The 23,109-nt window shown below is 44.7% G+C and overlaps 1 protein-coding gene across 1 annotated transcript in view; it reads right to left on the bottom strand.

Annotated features, from left to right (window-relative positions):
• The window catches only part of actn3b (actinin alpha 3b), a 57,029-nt gene extending 35,919 nt beyond the window's left edge, over nucleotides 1-21,110 (bottom strand). Inside the window, exon 1 of the mRNA XM_014156256.2 lies at nucleotides 20,795-21,110. Coding sequence (XP_014011731.1) covers nucleotides 20,795-20,929 — 135 coding nt within the window. The 5' untranslated portion in view covers nucleotides 20,930-21,110. The remainder of the gene's footprint in view (nucleotides 1-20,794) is intronic.
• Nucleotides 21,111-23,109: the final 1,999 nt, after the last annotated feature.

Here is a 23,109-nt window from a genome sequence, read left to right as displayed (position 1 = left end):
CTGATTATAGCTGTAAATCCAAACCAAACGAACCCTGATTATAGCTGTCAGTCCAAAACAAACGAACCCTGATTATAGCTGTCAGTCCAAACCAAACAAACCCTGATTATAGCTATCAGTCCAAACCAAACGAACCCTGATTATAGCTGTCAGTCCAAACCAAACAAACCCTGATTATAGCTGTCAGTCCAAACCAAACAAACCCTAATCCACCTGGTTGCTAATGCTAACATCCCATCCCAGATTCCATATCTGCTGTTTATATCCTCTTACTAATAACAGGACAGAAGTATTCCTGTATCAGCTAAACTCAACAGCAGGGTAAAAATAGTCTGGCAATAATGTCTGCAGCTGCTGCTGCGTCTGTGTGTGTGTGTGTGTGTGTGTGTGTGTGTGTGTGTGTGTGTGTGTGTGTGTGTGTGTGTGTGTCTGTCTGTCTGTAATGTGCTACCCCACCTGCTCAACAGTAATGTGCTGTCCTGTCCCACCTGTTCTATAGTAATGTACTGTCCTGTCCCACCTGTTCTATAGTAATGTACTTTCCTGTCCCACTTGTTCTATAGTAATGTACTTTCCTGTCCCACCTGTTCTATAGTAATGTACTGTCCTGTCCCACCTGTTCTATAGTAATGTACTGTCCTGTCCCACTTGTTCTATAGTAATGTACTGTCCTGTCCCACCTGTTCTATAGTAATGTACTGTCCTGTCCCACCTGTTCTATAGTAATGTACTGTCCTGTCCCACCTGTTCTATAGTAATGTACTGTCCTGTCCCACCTGTTCTAGTAATGTACTGTCCTGTCCCACCTGTTCTATAGTAATGTACTGTCCTGTCCCACCTGTTCTATAGTAATGTACTGTCCTGTCCCACCTGTTCTATAGTAATGTACTGTCCTGTCCCACCTGTTCTATAGTAATGTACGGTCCTGTCCCACCTGTTCTATAGTAATGTACTGTCCTGTCCCACCTGTTCTATAGTAATGTACGGTCCTGTCCCACCTGTTCTATAGTAATGTACTCTCCTGTCCCACCTGTTCTATAGTAATGTACTGTCCTGTCCCACCTGTTCTATAGTAATGTACGGTCCTGTCCCACCTGTTCTATAGTAATGTACTTTCCTGTCCCACCTGTTCTATAGTAATGTACTGTCCTGTCCCACCTGTTCTATAGTAATGTACTGTCCTGTCCCACTTGTTCTATAGTAATGTACTGTCCTGTCCCACCTGTTCTATAGTAATGTACGGTCCTGTCCCACCTGTTCTATAGTAATGTACGCTCCTGTCCCACCTGTTCTATAGTAATGTACTATCCTGTCCCACCTGTTCTATAGTAATGTATGGTCCTGTCCCACCTGTTCTATAGTAATGTACTTTCCTGTCCCACCTGTTCTATAGTAATGTACGGTCCTGTCCCACCTGTTCTATAGTAATGTACTGTCCTGTCCCACCTGTTCTATAGTAATGTACTGTCCTGTCCCACCTGTTCTATAGTAATGTACTGTCCTGTCCCACCTGTTCTATAGTAATGTACGGTCCTGTCCCACCTGTTCTATAGTAATGTACTGTCCTGTCCCACCTGTTCTATAGTAATGTACTGTCCTGTCCCACCTGTTCTATAGTAATGTGCTGTCCTGTCCCACCTGTTCTATAGTAATGTACTGTCCTGTCCCACCTGTTCTATAGTAATGTACGGTCCTGTCCCACCTGTTCTATAGTAATGTACTGTCCTGTCCCACCTGTTCTATAGTAATGTACTGTCCTGTCCCACCTGTTCTATAGTAATGTACTGTCCTGTCCCACCTGTTCTATAGTAATGTACTGTCCTGTCTACCTGTCCTACTGTAATGTGCTGGACTTGACACAGGCTGCTGATGGTGTGTTTAGAAGGTCAACATCCTCACACTTGGCTCACACACAGGCACGGACACACACACACCTTTACTATGGGGTCACAAACTCCAAAGGAACACTCAACTATGCAAAATACAGTGTTTCTAATCCTCAGACACTGCTATCCTGATGAGGTCTGATGCTGTGTAGAAAAACAGATGCAGCCTTTATTATTATAAATAGAGAAGCCACACAGACAGACAGACAGACACACACATGCACACACTCACCTACACACACACACACACACACACACACACACACACACACACACACACACACACACGTCTACACCTACACACATACACACACTCACCTACAAAAACACACCTACACACACACATCCCCCTACACACACATGCCTACACTCAACCACCCACACCCACACACACACACACACACACATACATACAGACATACACACACACATATATATACACACAGACACACACACACATTGACACACACTGGAGAGCAGCCACCGTCTGAGGCCTGTTTGTTAGAGGAGTCTGAGAAACGTGTGGCCTGCAAACCTTCACACAGTGAAAAGGCAACAGTTCCCCTTTGGCCGCAGTACATTTCTGCTCTCCCAAACGCACAGGTGGGGGGACAATGAGAGAGAGAGAGAACAATCACTGTATGTACTCACACACACACACACTTACACATATTCACAATGCATTGTTATACACCCCCACGGTGACCCCACCTGACCCCTAGTACATCCTAATATACTACTGAAACTCACCCTGTAACGTGTCCTTTTGTAGACATTTTGCCTTTATAGCAGAGTCAGATTATTAATACTATTTTGGCCACGTAAGTCTGTAGATTTTGTAAAAACTCAAGTCCTGATCCAGTCTTCTTCATCACTGCCTGCACTGTAAATAAATACCACCTACTGTGGCACCTGATCTACAGACTCCGTCTCAACTGTTGCTGCTCCACACCAACTAAATAAGATGCTGACTTTCTTGACAGAGTGACTATAGCCATACAGTAACGTTTTATTTGTATTTTTTTGACGGCTGACAGAAAGCGTTGTCAATGGTTAAATTACCAGTTGTCAGTGGTTACTTGTAATGTATGTATGTGAAATGTCTATTTTTATTGAGTTTCATTATACAGTATAAGGTAGGGGAGGGGAGGGGAGCTAGTCCATACAACAGGTGTGACAGCACCCCGCTCCCCACATCCCTCCATCCCCTCATGAGGGGTTTAAATATCCCTGAGGCCTGAACTTGGTTGCCTGAGGCCTGAACTTGGTTGCCACCCCACCAGGACGCTTTGGGACGATGATATAAGAGTAGAACTGAGACCCCATAGCCCCTCTGCTCGTCCCACCCCACCCCACCCCACCTTCCAACCTCCAATTCCAGCAATTCCACTTCCCACAAATCCCAAACAACCATTACCTCAAACATAATGGGACAAGAATAACACACATTATCAAATATATTCTATTTTTTAAACAGCTCTTCAAAATAGATCTTCAAAATACATTTCAATTCAAAAGATGTTCAATGGTGCTGTATATCAGCAAATACAATTCGATTTTTGAAGCCAGTTCCCAACGCATTAGGAATCGTTTAGATTCTCTAGACCTTTTACCAGTGCCGCTTCTTCAAGTCACCAGACTTTCAGATTCCTACAGATCCCCATAGCAACAGGGGTTGAGAAAAGTGTTTATTCATCTCTTGTCATTTACCACACAAACATACCATGTGTAAGTGCTACCAAGTGCACTGACAAAGACTGCAGAGGAAACCAAAGAGAGACAGAACACTCCTCTCCTCTCTCTTTAGCCACTCTCCTCTCCCTCACCCCCTCATCCAACAGAGTGCCACTAAGAGGAGACCAGGGGCCACTTACTGGCCTGTTAGAGCAGAGAGGCTGTGTCCCAAATGGCACCCTATTCCCTACTGCAGTGCCCGGGTCCTGGTCAGAAGTAGTGCACTATACCAGGGCCCGGCTCTGGTCAAAGGCATGCACTATTAAGGGAATAGGGTGCCAGTTGGGATGCAGCCAGAGCCTCTGGGGGCCAGCATCCTAAACCCCAGGCCTAAAATTTCTACATTTAGAGGATCAGGGGCTTTGGCTTGCCTTCGCTGCCATGCTGAATGAGTGCTTGGAGGGCAGCGGGCACACCTCCTCTGCCAGCCCAACTCTGTCTCAGCTGCCAGCCAACCCCTGGGCACGAGGGCTGCCAACGCCAGACAACAGGTGGCACACCTGGTGGCAGCATGGAGCCCTCCTCATCACAGCCCCCCCTCACACTCTCACGTCTGATTAAATTTGATTTAATCTTTTTTTTTACCAGGTAGGTTGACTGAGTGAGAACATGTTCTCGTTGAAGCCAACAGCCGTGCAGGGACAGAGATGGAAGAAAACAGAGATGGGCCTATAGCTACAACATGCTACTGATACATCACAATGAAGAACGCTGCACTTTGTCTTTAACTCTGATCTGAAAGCAATTATTAGACAGGAAATCTGAAATGGACAAAATGCTACAGGTTTACAATGTGATTTTGTGTTCGTGTGTTGCTTATTTATGAGGCTGACCGTTCCAAGCCTTAGTACTGGCTGCTATTAAACACACTCACAGTGTTCAATCAAAGTCACAATACGTATGACTATGGCCAACACATGGACCAGCACTTGCAGAGAGTCATACCAACAGTTACACATTACTATTTGACATATTAATCAGCAGTTATTTCCATTCGTTTGCATCAGCGGTTTTATTAAAGGGCAACAGATGAAACGCATTCCATTCCATTGTTCCATTCCAATCTATTAAACATAATTCCATGATATATCATTCTGTTCTATTCCGTTCCATTAAACATAATCCCATTATACTGTATATCATTCTGTTCTATTCCGTTCCATTAAACATAATCCCATTATACTGTATATCATTCTGTTCTGTTCCATTCCATTAAACATAATCCCATTATACTGTATATCATTCTGTTCTGTTCCATTCCAGTGTTTCACTGTTTTATTCTCTGCCTGCAGCTTGACTGAGTGATTCTAAGGTTAAATGTCAAACCCACCGGGCCATCCACAGGTCACTAAAGAACATGGACAGGGCATCTAGAGCAGAGCAGGGCACAGCCTTCAGATTTCTTCAAAGTGTGTGTGTGTGTGTGTGTGTGTGTGTGTGTGTGTATGAGAGAGAGAGAGAGGGGGGGGGCTTTGCAAGTACAGCAGTGAAGGGAGGTTCATTAATGTGCCGTGGGCTCTGTGATTAATGATTGCAGAGGGGATAAATTGGTTAAATAGGGGAGTAGGATTTACAGCTGAGCGCCTGTCTTATATGAGGAGGGGGGGGGTCTAATTTCAGCAGGCGTGTCTCCTTAACTGCTAGGACCTGTCTAGAATCAGTTCATCCAGGGTAAATGCTAACCTTGACCATTAGGAAGTAAACACAATACTGATCTTAGATCAGATCATGACCTTCCTTTTGTCTTTTACTTCCTGATGTCATGGGCCCCAATATCCTGAGTTGTGACTTGTGACCAATGACGAATCTCTCATAAACTACAGCCTATCACTGGTACTATACCCAGGCACTGGTTACTGTGACAACACCCAATCACAGCTCTTGTAACTGCCAGACTGAGGATTACCATGTTGTCAAATGTGAATAATACCAAACTCAATCTAAGATATACACTTTCAGTGTGAATATTACCAAACCTTATGTAAGAGATGTGCCATTTATATATTTTCAGTGTGATGTGCCATGCCATTAGATTTTTATTTAACCTAAGGCAAGTCAGTTAAGAACAAATTCTTATTTACAATGACAACCTACACCGGTGAAACCCGGACGACGCTGGGCCAATTGTGCGCAGCCCTATAGGACTCCCAATCTCGGCCGGTTGTGATACAGCCTGGATTCGATCTAGAAGAAAAAGAAACGCACACCTATTAAGGCGAGGTGCTGGCTAGCGGAGTAGAAAACTAGAAAATAAGGGAGAGCCGCACACTCTAGGAGCTCAGATGCAAAAATGTAATATCCAACGTTTCGACAGCCAAGCTGTCTTCATCAGGGTATCATCACAAACACTGCAAGATGACTCGTTTATATAGTGTCAGAAGACACACAGGTGTCTGTAATCATGGCCAAGTGTGGCCTAATATCATTGGTTAACTCTGAAATATTAAAATGGAATACAAAGAACATACAAAAACTAATGGATAGCATACGATCATAGATTCATTTTAGACTACACAAGCTTACAAACAATTACAATGGCAAAGTCACAATAATCACAAGAATGGCTTCAGATCAAAGTCTACATTGAGACCGAAGGGAGCAAGGGTCTTTAAGTTAAAGATCCAGGCAGCCTCTCGTTTTAACAATAAATTGTCGAGGTCACCCCCTCTCCTAGAGAGGGTGACATGTTTGATGCCAATATAACGCAGAGACGAAATCGAGTGGTTTGCTTCTAAAAAGTGGTCCGCAACTGGGTAAGTCAAGTTTTTGCACCTAATGGTGCTACGATGCTCTGAGATACGTACTTTTAATTCACACTTTGTTTTACCCACATAATTTTTAATAACCACAAGGACAAGTTATAAGACAAATAACTGCCTTAGTGGTGCACGTGATAACACCTTTGATTGGGATCGATTTCCCTGTTTGAGGATGTTTGAAGGATCTACATTTGTAAGTGCCATTGCATTGAGCACAGCCATTGCACTTGTCATTTCCATCCAGTAGGGGTGCAAATAGACGTTGTCATGACGTTGGCCTGTGGGTAAGGTTTATGACCCCCCCCATAAATACCTTTCTCCCTTCCCCTCTCTTACTGACCCTACTGAAGGACTGCTGTCCTGTTAAATATAGAGAGTCTGGGAACATCAAACAAATGGGGAAAGGAACCATATTTTGGTAATAAAACCAGTTGGAAATATGCTTGATAACGTAATGAGTATGTATGTAAGGTTCGGTTGTTATCTGGGACATTATGATTGATGACAGGACGACATAAACTGTACCTGAGAAAGTATACGCCCTCTAGTTATCAGAGTCACATGAAATTGTTATGCAATTGAAATGTTTCATATTGAAATTGTTTGTTAGGAGATGAAATGTAATTTTAGCTTCCAAATGAGAGATTTGGGTTTTCATAAGGAAAGTGCCCTGCTTGATCAGTGGCCCACCCTTATGAAGAGGAGGGGTTATAAACGATGAAACACATCCTTCCCCCCTCTCCACTATATAAGCCTTTGACGAAAAGATAACCAGGTTGTTCCAGTACGGGAGGTCTGCAGCCTCTACGTTAGAAGGACACACATGTCAAGGACAGAACTAAGCCAACCTCGGCGTGAGCTATGGTATGAACTGGTATGAACTTTGAGCTTATTCACTACAGAAGTGATACTTCCTAGCCGCTGTAGACGTGGGCTAGGAAAGGACGGACGACGGATCCAGTCTAACAGACGGACGAAGATACCACCACGTATCCAATTTACCACCAGAGACATTCTTAAGAGTTTACAGGAAGATCTGTTGGCCAACCCGGCAAGCATCTACGACCAATCTACCGAAGCGCAGCTCAGAGTAAATATTTATTGCATTTTCCTTTTCCAAATGGGCGGTAATTTAGAATGCTTAAGATAATGTATTTGCGATAGCCTAGCTGCTGTTTCTCTGTTCCTAAATCTTCCCGCTCTTTCATTCAAGCCCAACCCCCTTTCCTTTGTGTAACCAGCCATGATACAGGTTCCGTCCACCAGGGGCGTTTTCTGTATGACATCATTTGTATTCTGTGTATATGTAATTCTGTGTGATTAGTTTAGGTATTTAGTAAATAAATAATTAAACCCAATTTTGTATTGCTGATTCAACTTGTTAGCCAGGGTTCGTGAAGATAGCCAAGATTTTACAACTTTCATTATGAGACTGAAAATAAGATAAGGGTTAATATTGACTGCTATCGATGTAAAATATTACTAAGTATTTTAAGAGTTTATTCGGAAGATAACAGCTCTATAAACGTTCTTCCGTGGTGCCCCGACTTTCTAGTTAATTACATTTACATGATTAGCTTAATCAGGTAATATTAATTACAGAGAAAGAATTTTATAGGTTAGCATGTCATATCACTTAATCCGGCATAGCCAAAGACACGACAACGTTGTTCAGGAATATCTTGGGGTGGTAAATCAAAGTGTACCAATTGGTCTCTGAGATTTCTGCCCCGCGAGAATACGACCAAGGGAAGATCCGAAAACACATTACCGAGACTATCATCGGATTTTAGAATGTGCCAATGTTTGTGAACGCTTCCCTTAATTTGTTCAGAGCGCTTTGAACAGCGGGTAGTTAGAACGCAAGAATGCGTCTTTTTTGCGGGACTGACCTTGAAAAAGGTCATGTCTCGTTTTATTTAGAATTTTCTCAATGGCAATATTAATCTGATCATTTTTGTACCCCCTCTCCTTGAACTTTCTGTGCGTCTCAGCCATATTTCTGTCGAAATCTGATTGTTTTTTGCAAATTCTTTTGATTCGACAGAATTGGCTGGATTCGAACCAGGGTGTCTGTAGTGACGCCTCTAGCTCTGAGATGTAGTGCCTTAGACTGCTGTGCCACTTGGAGCCCTGAGTAATACAGTATTCCAATTGTTAGAGATTGAACGGGACCTTAAGCACTTACAAATTCGTAACATATTGTATGAATTGGAATCCGTAACATACTGTATCATACAAATATTTTTTTGCAGGATGCAACATATCATATGAAATGGATGACATTGTACACAATAGCGCATCATTTTCAAGGGACCCGTTTTGGCTCGTGAATGCTACTTTCAAAACTACTGTCTGAAGTTATACAAAACCTTTTTAAAGGGAGGTATGACTATAAAGTGTCAGTGTAAGTGTTGTTGCTGAGTCAGAATCACCAAACTCCTCTGAGCTAGCAGTTCTTTTCTGTTCTGACCGCATAAAACAGGATTCTGATATCAGATTATATACACACGCAGAAAGGTTTTTACTGCTGAAAGTGGCTTCACTAACAAGAGTGAGACATACTAAGTATCAGTAGTAAGACTATTTATCTTAACATCCACAATGAATAATACAGCTATTGTAAGACTTCATTTGTCCATATTTGCCTTAGATACACAGAGTAAAGCATGGCAGAACTTCCATCCATCCATCCCTCCCTCCATCTCTCCCTCCCTCGCTTCTTCCCTCGCTTCCTCCCTCCCTCCCTCACTTCCTCCCTCGCTTCCTCCCTCCCTTACTTCCTGCATCTCTTCCTCCCTTTCTCCATCCCTCCCTCTCTCCCTCCATCTCTTCCTCCATCAATTCTTTCTCCCTGTGGATTGTGACACCTCAGTGTATCCCATTACTAGACCATGGAATACCTGTGTGACCTCACATCTTACTACCCCCATGGAGGATGACCCATAGAACCCACACGCTCACAAATACACACACACATGCTGACACACGTACAAATACTCAGAATGACACACAAACGGATGCAGTTTCACACACACACACACACACACACACACACACACACACACACACACACACACACACACACACACACACACACACACACAGTACACACACAGTACACACACTCCTCAGCCCTTCCTGCTGCCTCCCAGGACTCCTAGCTCCACTAAGGTAGTTTATAGAAGCCTCCCTACATGGACACAGCTTCTGGAATAGCAACTGCCATCTGATCTCACTACAAGCTCTCTATCTCTCTCTCACCTCGCCTACACACACACTCTCTGTTCCGTTGGCCAGTTCAGTTCTGTCTTGCATTCACTTGCAGTGCGGGCAGTGTCAGACAGACAACTTATATCAGTGAACAACGTATTCTCAAGCAAGTACCATTGAACTCTGGTCCCACATCTGTTTGTGCTGCCTTTAGTCCAGTGGTCGAAACACTTATTGTCAAATACTCAAAAATATTTCTTGACTCTCATAGACACATTGTATAAGCTTGTCATAAGAGATAGATGGGACTGTGATGTTAAAGGACAGATCATTGGTGGACATCTGGATTAAGAAAACAATACCACATCTCCCCTAATCTCATTCAGTGTATCCTATTGGCTACATTCTGTATTTGCCCCTTTTTTTGCACTAACTCTCTTTCACTGACACATAACATGCACACATATGCATACAGACGCCATACACACACTTTCACACTCCTCACATATGCTGCTGCTAGTCCCTTTACCCCTATCTATATGTACACTACATACAGTGCCTTCAGAAACCCCTTGACTTAATTACACATTTTGTTGTGTTACAGCCTGAATTTAATAAATACAAAATCTCACCCATCTACACACAATACCCCATAATGACAAAGTGAAAACATGCTTTTAGAAATGTTTGCAAATTTATTGAAAATGAAATACAGAAATATCTAATTTACATAAGTATTCACACCCCTGAGTCAATACATGTTAGAATCACTTTGGCAGCGATTACAGCTGCGAGCCTTTATAAACTCAGCAAAAAAAAGAAACGTCCCTTTTTCAGGACACTGTCTTTCAAAGATAATTCGTAAAAATCGAAATAACTTCACAGATCTTTATTGTAAAGGGTTTAATCACTGTGTCCCATGCTTGTTCAATGAACCATAAACAATTAATGAACATGCACCTGTGGAACGGTCGTTAAGACACTAACAGCTTACAGACGGTAGGCAATTAAGGTCACCGTTATGAAAACTTTGGAGACTAAAGAGGCCTTTCTACGGACTCTGAAAAACACCAAAAGAAATATTCCCAGGGTCCCTGCTCATCTGCATGAACGTGCCTTAGGCATGCTGCAAGGAGGCATGAGGACTGCAGATGTGGGCAGGGCAGTAAATTGCAATGTCCGTACTGTGAGACGCCTAAGACAGCGCTACAGGGAGACAGGACGGACATCTGATCGTCCTCGCAGTGGCAGACCATGTGTAACAACACCTGCACAGGATCGGTACATCCGAACATCACACCTGCGGGACAGGTACAGGATGGCAACAACAACTGCCCGAGTTACACCTGGAACGCACAATCCCTCCATCAGTGCTCAGACTGTCTGCAATAGGCTGAAAGAGGCTGGACTGAAGGAATGAGAGTTACACCGAGGCCTGTACTCTGGAGCGGGATCGATTTGGAGGTGGAGGATCCGTCATGGTCTGGGGCCAGCGAAGAGCCCGGATCTCAATCCCATTGAGCATGTCTGGGACCTGTTGGATCGGAGAGTGAGGGCTAGGTCTATTCCCCCCAGAAATGTCCGGGAACTTGCAGGTGCCTTGGTGGAAGAGTGGGGTAACATCTCACACAAGAACTGCCAAACCTGGTGCAGTCCATTAAGGAGGAGATGCACTGCAGTACTTAATGCAGCTGGTGGCCGCACCAGATACTGACTGTTACTTTTGATTTTGACCCCCCTTTGTTCGGGGACACATTATTCCATTTCTGTTAGTCACATGTCTGCGGAACTTGTTCAGTTTATGTCTCAGTTGTGGAATCTTGTTATGTTCATACAAATATTTACACGTTAAGTTTGCTGAAAATAAACGCAGTTGACAGTGAGAGGACATTTCTTATTTTGCTGAGTTTATATACAGCTGTGAGCCTCTATATATACAGCTGAGAGCCTTTATATATACAGCCTTGTGCCTTTATATATACAGCTGTGTGCCTTTATATATACAGCTGTGTGCCTTTATATATACAGCTGTGAGCCTTTATATATACAGCCTTGTGCCTTTATATATACAGCTGTGAGCCTTTATATATACAGCTGTGTGCCTTTATATATACAGCCGTGTGCCTTTATATATACAGCTGTGTGCCTTTATATATACAGCTGTGGGCCTTTATATATACAGCTGTGAGCCTTTATATATACAGCTGTGAGCCTTTATATATATACAGCTGTGAGCCTTTATATATACAGCTGTGTGCCTTTATATATACAGCTGTGAGCCTTTATATATACAGCTGTGAGCCTTTATATAAGTCTCTAAGAGCTTTGCACGCCTGGATTGTACAATATTTGCCGATTCTTTTTTAAATTCTTCAAGCTCTGTCAAGTTGGTTGGTGATCATTGCTAAACAGTCATTTTCAAGTCTTGCCATGATTTACATCAAAACTGTAACTAGGCCACTCGGGATTTTCAATGTCATCTTGGTAAGCAACTCCAGTGTTTTAGGTTATTATCCTGCTGAAAGGTGAATTTGTCTCCTAGTATCTGTTGGAAAGCAGACTGAACCAGGTTTTCCTCTAGGATTTTTCCTGTGCTTAGCTCTATACTGTTTCTTTTATCCCAAAAAACTCCCTAGTCCTTGTCAATGACAAGCATATTCAAAACATCATGCAGCCACCACCATGCTTGAAAATATGAAGAGTGGTACTCAGTGATGTGTTGTATTGGATTTGCCCTAACATAACGCTTTGTATTCAGGACATAGAGTTAATTTCTTTGCCACATTTTTTGCAGTTTTAATTTAGTGCCTTGTGCAAACAGGATGCATGTTTTGGAATATTTTTTATCTGTACAGGCTTCCTTTTTTCACTCTGTCATTTATGTTAGTATTGCAGAGTAACTACAATGTTGTTGAGCCATCCTCTGTTTTCTCCTATCACAGCCATTAAACTCTGTAAGTGTTTTAATGTCACCATTGACCTCATGCTGAAATCCCTGAGCAGTTTCCTTCCTCTCCGGCAACTGAGTTAGGAAGGACGCCTGTATTTTTGTAGTGACTGGTTGTATTGATACACCATCCTGTCACGTCCTGACCAGTAAAGGGGTTATTTGTTATTATAGTTTGGTCAGGACGTGGCAGGGGGTATTTGTTTAGACTGTTTCGGGGTTTGTTGGGCTATGTGTTTATGTAGAGGGGTGATTGTTTAGAGTGTTCCGGCGTTTTTGGTTATGTTCTATGTTAGTATATTTCTATGTTCTGGTCTAGTCTTTCTAGTTCTATGTTTAGGGTTCTTGGTTTGACCTTCAATTGGAGGCAGCTGTTCTTCGTTGCCTCTGATTGAAGGTCCTATATAGAGGGGTGTTTTTTGTAATGGGTTTTGTGGGAAGTTGTTTTTGCATTGCTGTGTGTAGCCTGCAATACTGTGCGTCCGTTCGTTTTCTTGTTTTGTTATTTAAGTGTTCAATAAAAGCTAAAATGAGCACTCAACCTGCTGCGCCTTGGTCTACTACATACGACCGTTACAGAACTTCCCACCACCAACGGACCAAGCAGCGGGGGAAGGAGCAGCAGAGGAACTATATGGACTACAAGGAATCATGGACATGGGAGGAAATTCTGGATGGGGCTGGACCATGGCACCAGGCTGGTGAATACCGTCGCCCACCGGAGGAGATAGAGGCAGCCAAGGCGGAGCGGCGCCGGTATGAGGCTTTATACGCGTCGATTGGGAAGCACGAGAGGCACCCCCAAGAAATATTTGGGGGGGGGGCACACGGGTAGTTTGGCTGGGCCAAGGGTGAGCCCTAAGCCAACTCCCCGTGCTTATTATGGGGAGCATATGGAGTGGAGAGCGCCGGAGTATGCGGAAGTGCGCACGATCTCGCCCATGCGCACGCACAGTCCGGTGCGAGCGATCCCAGCCCCTCGCAAGTGCCGTGCTAGAGTGGGCATCCAGCCTGGAAGGAGGATGCCTGCGCAGCGCATCTGGCCACCGGTGCGCCTCCTAGGCCCAGGCTACCCTACGCCTGCTCTACGCACGGCAACCATCAGACCTCTGCACAGCCCAGCTCGCCCTGTGCCAGCACTCCGCTCATGCAGGGCTGCTATTACCATCCAGCCAGGACGGGTTGCGCTCCAGACCTCCAGTGCTTACCCATGGCCCGGTGTATCCAGTTCCCGCTCCTCGCACTAGCCCTGAGGTGCGTGTCTCCAGTCTGGCGTGTCCAAAGCCAGTACCACGCACCAGGCCTCCAGTGCGTCAGCCCAGTCTAGTACGTCCTGTTCCCACTCCTCACACTAGCCTTGGGGTGCGTGTCACCAGTCTAGTACCTCCACTACCAGCCCCACGCACCAGGCCTCCAGTGCGTCAGCCCAGTCCAGCTCGTCCTGCTCCTGCTCCTCGCACTAGCCCTGTGGTGCGTGTCCTTAGTCTGGCGCGTCCTAAGCCAGCCCCACGCATCAGGCCTTCAGTGCGCAGTCCTCGTCCAGAGCTTCCGGCAACAGTGCCTCATCCAGAGCTTCCGACAACAGTGCCTCGTCCAGAGCTTCCGGCGACAGTGCCCCGTCCAGAGCGTCCGGCGACAGTGCCCCGTCCAGAGCGTCCGGCGACAGTGCCCCGTCCAGAGCGTCCGGCGACAGTGCCCCGTCCAGAGCGTCCGGCGACAGTACCCCGTCTAGAGCATCCGGCAACAGTGCCCCATCCAGAGCGTCCGGCGACAGTGCCCCGTAGAGAGACGGCCCACAGTCCGGAGCCAGCAGAGACGGCCCACAGTCCGGAGCCAGCAGAGACGGCCCACAGTCCGGAGCCGAGAGAGACGGCCCACAGTCCGGAGCCGAGAGAGACGGCCCACAGTCCGAAGCCGAGAGAGACGGCCCACAGTCCGGAGCCAGCAGAGACGGCCCACAGTCCGGAGCCAGCAGAGACGGCCCACAGTCCGGAGCCGAGAGAGACGGCCCACAGTCCGGAGCCGAGAGAGACGGCCCACAGTCCGGAGCCGAGAGAGACGGCCCACAGTCCGGAGCCGGGAGAGACGGCCCACAGTCCGGAGCCGAGAGAGACGGCCCACAGTCCGGAGCCGAGAGAGACGGCCCACAGTCTGGAGCCGAGAGAGACGGCCCACAGTCCGGAATCGGCACAGCGAGAGTCACCCTACAGTCTGGAATCGGCGCAGCCAGAGTCGCCCTACAGTTCGGAATCGGCACAGCCAGAGACGCGCTTCAGCCCGAGGTCTACAGCGACGCGCTTCAGCCCGAGGTCTACAGCGAAGCGCTTCAGCCCGAGGTCTACAGCGACGTGCTTCAGCCCGAGGTCTACAGCGGGTGTGGACAGGTTAGGTGGGGGACTAAGGCCAGAGCCTGAGCCACCTCCACAGTAGGAGGATTGGGGGGGGTGTAGCACGGGAACCGTCGGTGACGGTAGCCACCCTCCCTTCCCTCCCTTTAGTTTGGGGGGGTTTTGTGTTTATTTTTTGTGTGAGGTGCATCCGGGGTCTGCACCTTTGGGGGGGTACTGTCACGTCCTGACCAGTAAAGGGGTTATTTGTTATTATAGTTTGGTCAGGACGTGGCAGGGGGTGTTTGTTTAGAGTGTTTCGGGGTTTGTTGGGCTATGTGTTTATGTAGAGGGGTGTTTGTTTAGAGTGTTCCGGGGTTTTTGGTTATGTTCTATGTTAGAAATATACTATGTTCTGGTCTAGTCTTTCTAGTTCTATGTTTAGGGTTCTTGGTTTGACCTTCAATTGGAGGCAGCTGTTCTTCGTTGCCTCTGATTGAAGGTCCTATATAGAGGGGTGTTTTTTGTAATGGGTTTTGTGGGAAGTTGTTTTTGCATTGCTGTGTGTAGCCTGCAATACTGTGCATCCGTTCGTTTTCTTGTTTTGTTATTTAAGTGTTCAATAAAAGTTAAAATGAGCACTCAACCCGCTGCGCCTTGGTCTACTACATACGACGACCGTTACACATCCAATGTGTAATTAATAACTTCACCATGCTCAAAGGGATATTAAATGTCTGCTTATTTTTACTCCTGAACTTATTTAGGCTTGCCATAACAAAGGGATTGAATACTTATTGAGTCAAGAAATGTCAGCTTTTCATTTGTAATGACTTAGTAAACATTTCTAAAAACATCATTCCACTTTACATTATGGGGTATTGTGTGTAGGCCAGTGACACAAAATGTCAATTTAATCTATTTTAAATTTAGGCTGTAACACAACAAAAGTCAAGGGGTTTGAAAACTTTCTGAAGGCACTGTCGATACCTCAATTACCTTGTATCCCGGCACGTCGACTCGGCACTGGTACTCCCTGTATATAGCCATGTTATTTTCTACGCCATGTATATAGCCATGTTATTTTCTACTCCATGTATATAGCCATGTTATTTTCTACTCACTATACATATAGCCATGTTATTTTCTACTCACTATACATATAGCCATGTTATTTTCTACTCACTATATATAGCCATGTTATTTTCTACTCACTATACATATAGCCATGTTATTTTCTACTCACTATACATATAGCCATGTTATTTTCTACTCACTATATATAGCCATGTTATTTTCTACTCACTATATATAGCCATGTTATTTTCTACTCACTATACATATAGCCATGTTATTTTCTACTCACTATACATATAGCCATGTTATTTTCTACTCACTATATATAGCCATGTTATTTTCTACTCACTATACATATAGCCATGTTATTTTCTACTCACTATACATATAGCCATGTTATTTTCTACTCACTATACATATAGCCATGTTATTTTCTACTCACTATACATATAGCCATGTTATTTTCTACTCAATAAATATAGCCATGTTATTTTCTACTCACTATACATATAGCCATGTTATTTTCTACTCAATAAATATAGCCATGTTATTTTCTACTCACTATATATATAGCCATGTTATTTTCTACTCTTTATTATTATTCGTTATTCACTTTGCCAATATTCCAATTTTTATCTTTAACTTATCGTTAACTCTGCATTGTTGGAAAAGGACCAGTAAGTAAGCATTTCACTGTTAGTCTACACCTGTTGTCTACAAAGCATGTGACAAATAAAATTTGATTTGATTTAAATGTATATCTATTTCGCGACCAACACACACAGACACACACAGACACACACACACACCATCAAAGCCTACTTCCTTGGGCCTCCTGTGAGCAGCTTACAGGCCTTACAGAAAGACAGTATCCACAACAACAACCAGTGATCGTTTTCTTGATGGATCAATATCTACTACTCAAAGATAAGCTCTCAAAGCGTCCAAGCCAAGCCCTTGAACACTGACTGAGGTTGCACCCATAGTGCACTACAGGCCCATAGGCCTCTGAATCTGAATCTGGTCAAAAGTAGTGCACTATATAGGGAAAAGGGTGCCATTTTGGACACAGACTATGAGAGTGATCCTCTTCCTAAGAGAATAAGTCCAATGCGGAGTGGTTCACATTACATAGGCCCCTATAAAATCCGTTTTATTTTTAGCCTGATTCCATTTCGTTTTTCCCCAATTAATTTTTCTCCGTTTGTGTTTCCAGCTTTCCGTTTCCCCCAGTTTTTTTCTGGTTTTTACTCTCAAAATCACAGTTACCCTTTAATGGGAGTGCCCACCAGCAAGAGAGTGTTGTTCGGTTAGCGATGTTTCTGTAACGCTCATATGATTGGAGAGTTTGCAAAACAAACGGCTACTGGATTGATGCAAATAATCATGATATCATTCTGCCAGGTACACATAAGCTACTTTGTAGTTAACATTTAATTGAGCGCAGATTTTATAGAGCCCTAATTGCATACTCTGGGTTTTCAGATACTAACTGGCTAGCAGGCAGAATAACTGCTTGGCATCTCAGTAGCTCATCCTAACACTATGCTAACCTATATATAACCTATTACATATAACGGCAGCAGCCTCAGCCTCACATTCTGGGTTTCTTAGAAGAGGAAGGTGTAAGCTTACCATCCACAGGGGAATGGCCTCCCTGATCATATTAAGTTGACGTCTGTTGTTTCTGAGTGTGAAACTGTGAATAGTCCACATCCTGTCATCACTGTGGTGATGAGGGCCCTCCTTGGCAAACTTAGCACTCTGTGGTGTAAATTTAAGTTCATTTTTGTTTCGTTAGGGAGTAAGTTCTTAAAGAAGTGTTTATTAGGCTAATATGTGTTTCAACTTAAAGCTAAAGTGTTGCGTTATATAATATAGTCTGTAAACTGTGTCTATTTTATGTTTTGCCTTGGGGCTTGAGTGCCTCCCGAGTGGCGCAGTTGCCTACGTCACTGCATTGCAGTGCTAGAAGTGTCACTATAGACCCTGGTTTGTTCCCAGGCTGTGTCACAACTGGCCGTGATCGGGAGTCCTATAGGGCGGCGCACAATTGGCCCAGCGACGTCCGGGTTAGGAGAGGGTTTGGACGGGTAGGCTGTCATTGTAAATAAACATTAGTTCTTAACTGACTTGCCTAGTTAAGTAAAGGTTAAATAAGATGCTTAATAACGTTATAGTAACCTTTTTTTATTGCATCAGCTACACAGAACTTTAAATACAGTAGAAACGTACAATAGACTATGCCTTCTTAGGCTTACGGCACTTTCACATAAAAGTATTGGATCAAATCATATAAAATAGCTCCCTAGCTCTCTATTTGCAGAAAAGAATGGCTGTGACAGAGGTAAGGCCAGAGACAGGACAGGGTGTGTGAAAAGGAACTGTTTACACCTTCCTCTCATCCATCATCCTTTCATTCTGAAATGCTTAGGCGGCCAACGTTCAGATACAATATATCACACCACTGTAACGTGCTAATGACACTAGTGGCTAGTAAACTTAGTGACAAAAAACCTTGCCTTGAGACCTGAAGACTTGTGTTAGCGCCTCGTGTTAGGCTATTACCTAGGCTTTAGCTCAACGGGCTAACACAGTCTTGCGGCACTGGTTCGAACCTTGTTCAATCGCACTACCTCACCACTTAGGACCAAGTGAAATATCAAAATCCGACCCTATACATGATGGTTATATAGATAAATATACACCCAAAGTCAAAATGTACAAGTCACCGGCAGTGGCAATAAACTAAAATGAGTGTGTCGTCCATTTCTGAGGCCGTATCATATTCAACAGAGTCACAGTGTGTTGACAAACACTTTATTACTGAGCCTGGCTGCAGCCAAGGGTTTTTCCACTGAAATCTGGAGTATGGGGCTAGAACAGGTGCTGAGAGCCTCTTTCAGATCCATTTCACCACGGAATGATGCAGCTTTCTATATTTATGATATCAGCTTCTTGAGCTGTTCCTTAAAGTGTGTGTGTGTGGGGGGTGGGGGGTGGGGGGTGGGGGGGGGGTGAGTGTGTGTGTGTATTCTTGTGTGTGTGTGTGTGTGTGCGCGGCTGACAGGCACATATCGACTTACGCTCTATGAAGATAAAAAGCTAAACAACAACTTGTTGAGAAACAGAGAAGGTGTGAGAAAGACTGTTGGAGAGGGAACTGGCCAGGAGGTAGAAGAGAGAGAGAGAGAGAAAGAGGGGGAGAGGGAGAGGAAGAAGAAGGGAGTAGAAAAGAGAGTGAGAGATGGGGGAGGAACAGAAAGTGTTCAGGAGTATTTTTAGGACATGTTTATTCGTGGGTCTGAAACGAACCGTTGGTGTACTTCTATACGAGCCCTGTCTCTCCTCTCCTCTGTTCCTCCTCTCCTCCGTTCCTCCTCTCCTCCGTTCCTCCTCTCCTCCGTTCCTCCTCTCCTCCGTTCCTCCGCTCCTCCATTCCTCCTCTCCTCCATTCCTCCTCTCCTCCATTCCTCCTCTCCTCCGTTCCTCCATTCCTCCATTCCTCCTCTCCTCCGTTCCTCCGTTCCTCCATTCCTCCTCTCCTCCCGAGTGGCCATCTGTTGACGTCTCTCACCCTTAAGGCCCTGTGGGCTCCTGTACAGTCACTGTGTGAAGGAAACTGTCCCATCCTAGCGAGACTGGGGAGTTCCATAGACTCAAAGTAAGAAATAGAATATAGAATGACTGACTTCTATGGACTCAAGACATCATATGACTCCCTACATTTCCTAATGAATGGTTGTATGCATATACACAGTGATCTTTTCTTCTGGTAAATGAATGGTAATTATGTATACATAGGCCTAACCACAGGCCAAAGCTATGGGTGCCCAAATATAGAAATATAAGCCTATGACAGCTTAGCTGACGAACGGTCATGTATGGCCAGTAGAAGTTTGGTCATATGCTCAATGAATTCCCTATTGTAGTATGGTTGTCCCCATCCAAGTTTAGACCAGACCATAGAGCACATGCAGGCAAGGCAGACGTCATCGCTAACTGTCACATCAGACCATTTGACTTTTAGGTTTGAGAGCTAGAGCTCATTAAATGCACCTGTCAACCCCTTCGGCGAGTAGGGCAAGGCCAACTGATCTCTAAGACAACGGGCTGGCCCAGGTCCCTTCACAACTCTCTACTCTAGGCTACAAGACAGTTCCCAACACTGTTTCCACCTCAAGCACAAAATAATAATGGACACTCTCCCTCAGAGAGACAACTTGTAGTTTTGAGAGATAGAGTTTAAAAAACATTCTGTTTCTAATATATCAACGTACTTCTCTATGTGTATAGGCCTATTTTTATTGTGTAGGTCTAACTATTGACTGGTAGGCAGAAACATAGCATAGGATTTCTGTAATTGGTCAAGTTGTGCCTATAGTGCATGTTGACCTGTTGGAAAAGTCGTGCGTAAAAGTCCCTATTTGTTGTATTGGTTAGCTTAAATATATGTGTGTGGGGGGGGGGGGGATATATAAGTGCCCCTTCAGGTAAATAAGTGAAAGACAACGAATATCTAACTGTTCTGCTCATAGCTTCCAGAACTGAGAGGGGGCAGGTCCTTAGCTCAGCAGCTAAGGAGTTGGCAACCACACACTCTCTCTCTCGGTGGTTTATGCTGGTTTCATTTGACAACTTTAATAACTTTTAAAGGGGCTTTAGTAGCCTACGTGACATCAAGTTGGTTCTGCCCGTGGGTACTTGTTGAAATCATAAAACACGCGCAACGAGTGGGCTGGACTCAAGCCAGACACACAAGCGCCCGTAACGCACAACGGCCGCTCCAGCCAACACTCAACCGCCACAGTGACTTCACTCACCCACCGCCCGATCCCAAACGTGGCCTACCTTTCGCTGCTGTTTCTCCCAGGCGGGGTCCAGCAGTAGGTCCCTGTCCCACTCATCCTCTGGCGTCATGTACTGGTGTTCCTCGTTCATCATATAAGAGGTGCTGTATTGCGCTTGGGTTTCGACAGCCATCATCACACCTTGTTGGGGTTTCTAGTACCCCCCTCTGATTATGTAGAAAATAAACGAGAAGGAACCCTCCTTGGGCTTGAAGACTCGCTGTCTGTCAGGTGTGCTGGTCAGGAGAAAGAAGAGAGGCAGAGGCAGAGTACAGACTGCGGCGGAGGTGCAGCTCCCACTACCAGAAGCTCTGCTTGGCGGGTGCTTCTTTCCAAAAGTAGCACACGTGATGCACCCCAAAAAGTGAGAACCCGGGCGCACAGGTATCGGATTCACCCTAAAAAGGTGCAATGGGCGGGGTTGTGGTTGGGGAGATGACCTATCCTGGGGCAGGGAGGACTGAGCGGGATGGAGACGTCAATCGCACCGTTTACTGAGATAATTTATAAGCAAAAGCTTGTGGAGTGCACCTGTTGCCTCTGGTAGGCAGCAGTATCCGGGATCCTTGGTACATCTGTCCCCTACACAGTAAGCTTAACCTCTACCCTTACCCTAACCTTAAAGGGCAATAACACCCTTTTTCAACCTCATATTCATCATCATCTCATCATATTCATTATCTCCAGCACCACATCAACATACACTACATGATCAGAAGTATGTGGACACCTGCTCCTTGAACATCTAATTCTAAAATCATGGGCATTAATATGGAGTTTGTCCCCCCTTTTGCTGCTATAACAGCCTCTACTCTTCTGGGAAGGCTTTCCACTAGATATTGGAACATTGCTGCGGGAACTTGCTTCCATTCAGCCACAAGAGCATTAGTGAGGCCGGGCATTGATGGTGGGTGATTTGGCCTGGCTCGCAGTCGGCGTTCTAATTTATCCCAAAGGTGTTCTATGGGGTTGAGGTCAGGGCTCTGTGCAGGGCAGTCAAGTTCTTCCACACCAATCTCAACAAACCATTTCTGTATGGACCTCGCTTTGTGCACTGGGGCATTGTCATGCTGAAACAGGAAAGGGCCTTCCCCAAACTGTTGCCACAAAGTTGGAAGCACAGAATCATCTAGAATGTCATTGTATGCTGAGTGTAGTGTTAACATTGGCACCTGGCATCCGCCAAACCCAGATTTGTCCGTGAAACTGCCAGATGGTGAAGCGTGATTCATCACTCCAGAGAACGTGTTTCCACTGCTTCAGAGTCCAACAGCGGTGAGCTTTACACCACTCCAGCTGATGCTTGGCATTGCGCATGGTGGTCTTAGGCTTGTGTGCGGCTGCTCGGCCATGGAAACCCCTTTCATGAAGCTCCCGACGAACAGTTCTTGTGTTGACGTTGCTTCCAGAGGCAGTGTGGAACTCGGTGAGTGTTGCAACCGAGGACAGACCATTTTTACACGCTACGCGCTTCAGCACTCAGCAGTCCTGTTCTGTGAGCTTGTGTGGCCTACCACTTCGCGGCTGTATGTGTATGTGAAAATGTTGCATTTCTATGTTTTGTAGTAAAAAAGATTGGAAATACTTTTCTGTCATCAACCAATTAGTGGACAATCAGGAGGCAATTAGTAATTACTGCCGACTCATAATTGTTTAAAATCACGATGCATACCGCTGACTTAAAATCTTCCTCTATCTTTTTTATTACAAAACATAGAAATGCGCCATTTTCCCATAACGTTGATGTTGGGGTGGTGCTCAAGATGATGAATATGAAGTTGAAAAATTGTGAAATGTCCCTTTAATCATTTAAAATTTCAACTGCAGTGAACTGACTTCAGAGTTGGGACATCCCAAGGATTCCGTTTAGACTTTCGCTGTCTCTCAGGCTCTATACCCTTCACATCGACTGCAATAATAAATACAGACCTCAGATAACTTAAATGTCTTCGTACAGCTACATCTTGTCCTGAAGATACAGATGTGTCATTATAAATCATACAGACGCAGTGTATCTTAAGATGTAGAAAGATATAATTTTGAATCGAGCGAACTGACTGGGATAGGCTTATTCCATTCATTTTCAAACCTGTCCTCTGGGACCCCCAGCCGTGCTATGTATTTTCCATGTATACATTCCATATGAATGTCAGAAGGCTAAACAGCATAATACATTCAAACAAAGTGATTTAGGCGTACAGTATAACATATATCTCAAATGTTTTCTCACAAAAATATAATTAAATGGCACATATCACTGCTTATTAAAAAAGTGGCTACAAGTTTTTTGCTAAAAGCTTTTAAAATTAGCCTTAT

Source organism: Salmo salar, chromosome ssa18 (genome assembly GCF_905237065.1).
Source record: "Salmo salar chromosome ssa18, Ssal_v3.1, whole genome shotgun sequence".
Classification (NCBI taxonomy): Eukaryota; Metazoa; Chordata; class Actinopteri; order Salmoniformes; family Salmonidae; genus Salmo; species Salmo salar.
The sequence above is the reverse complement of the archived record's forward strand: the minus strand, read 5'-3'. Positions and strand labels throughout refer to the sequence as shown.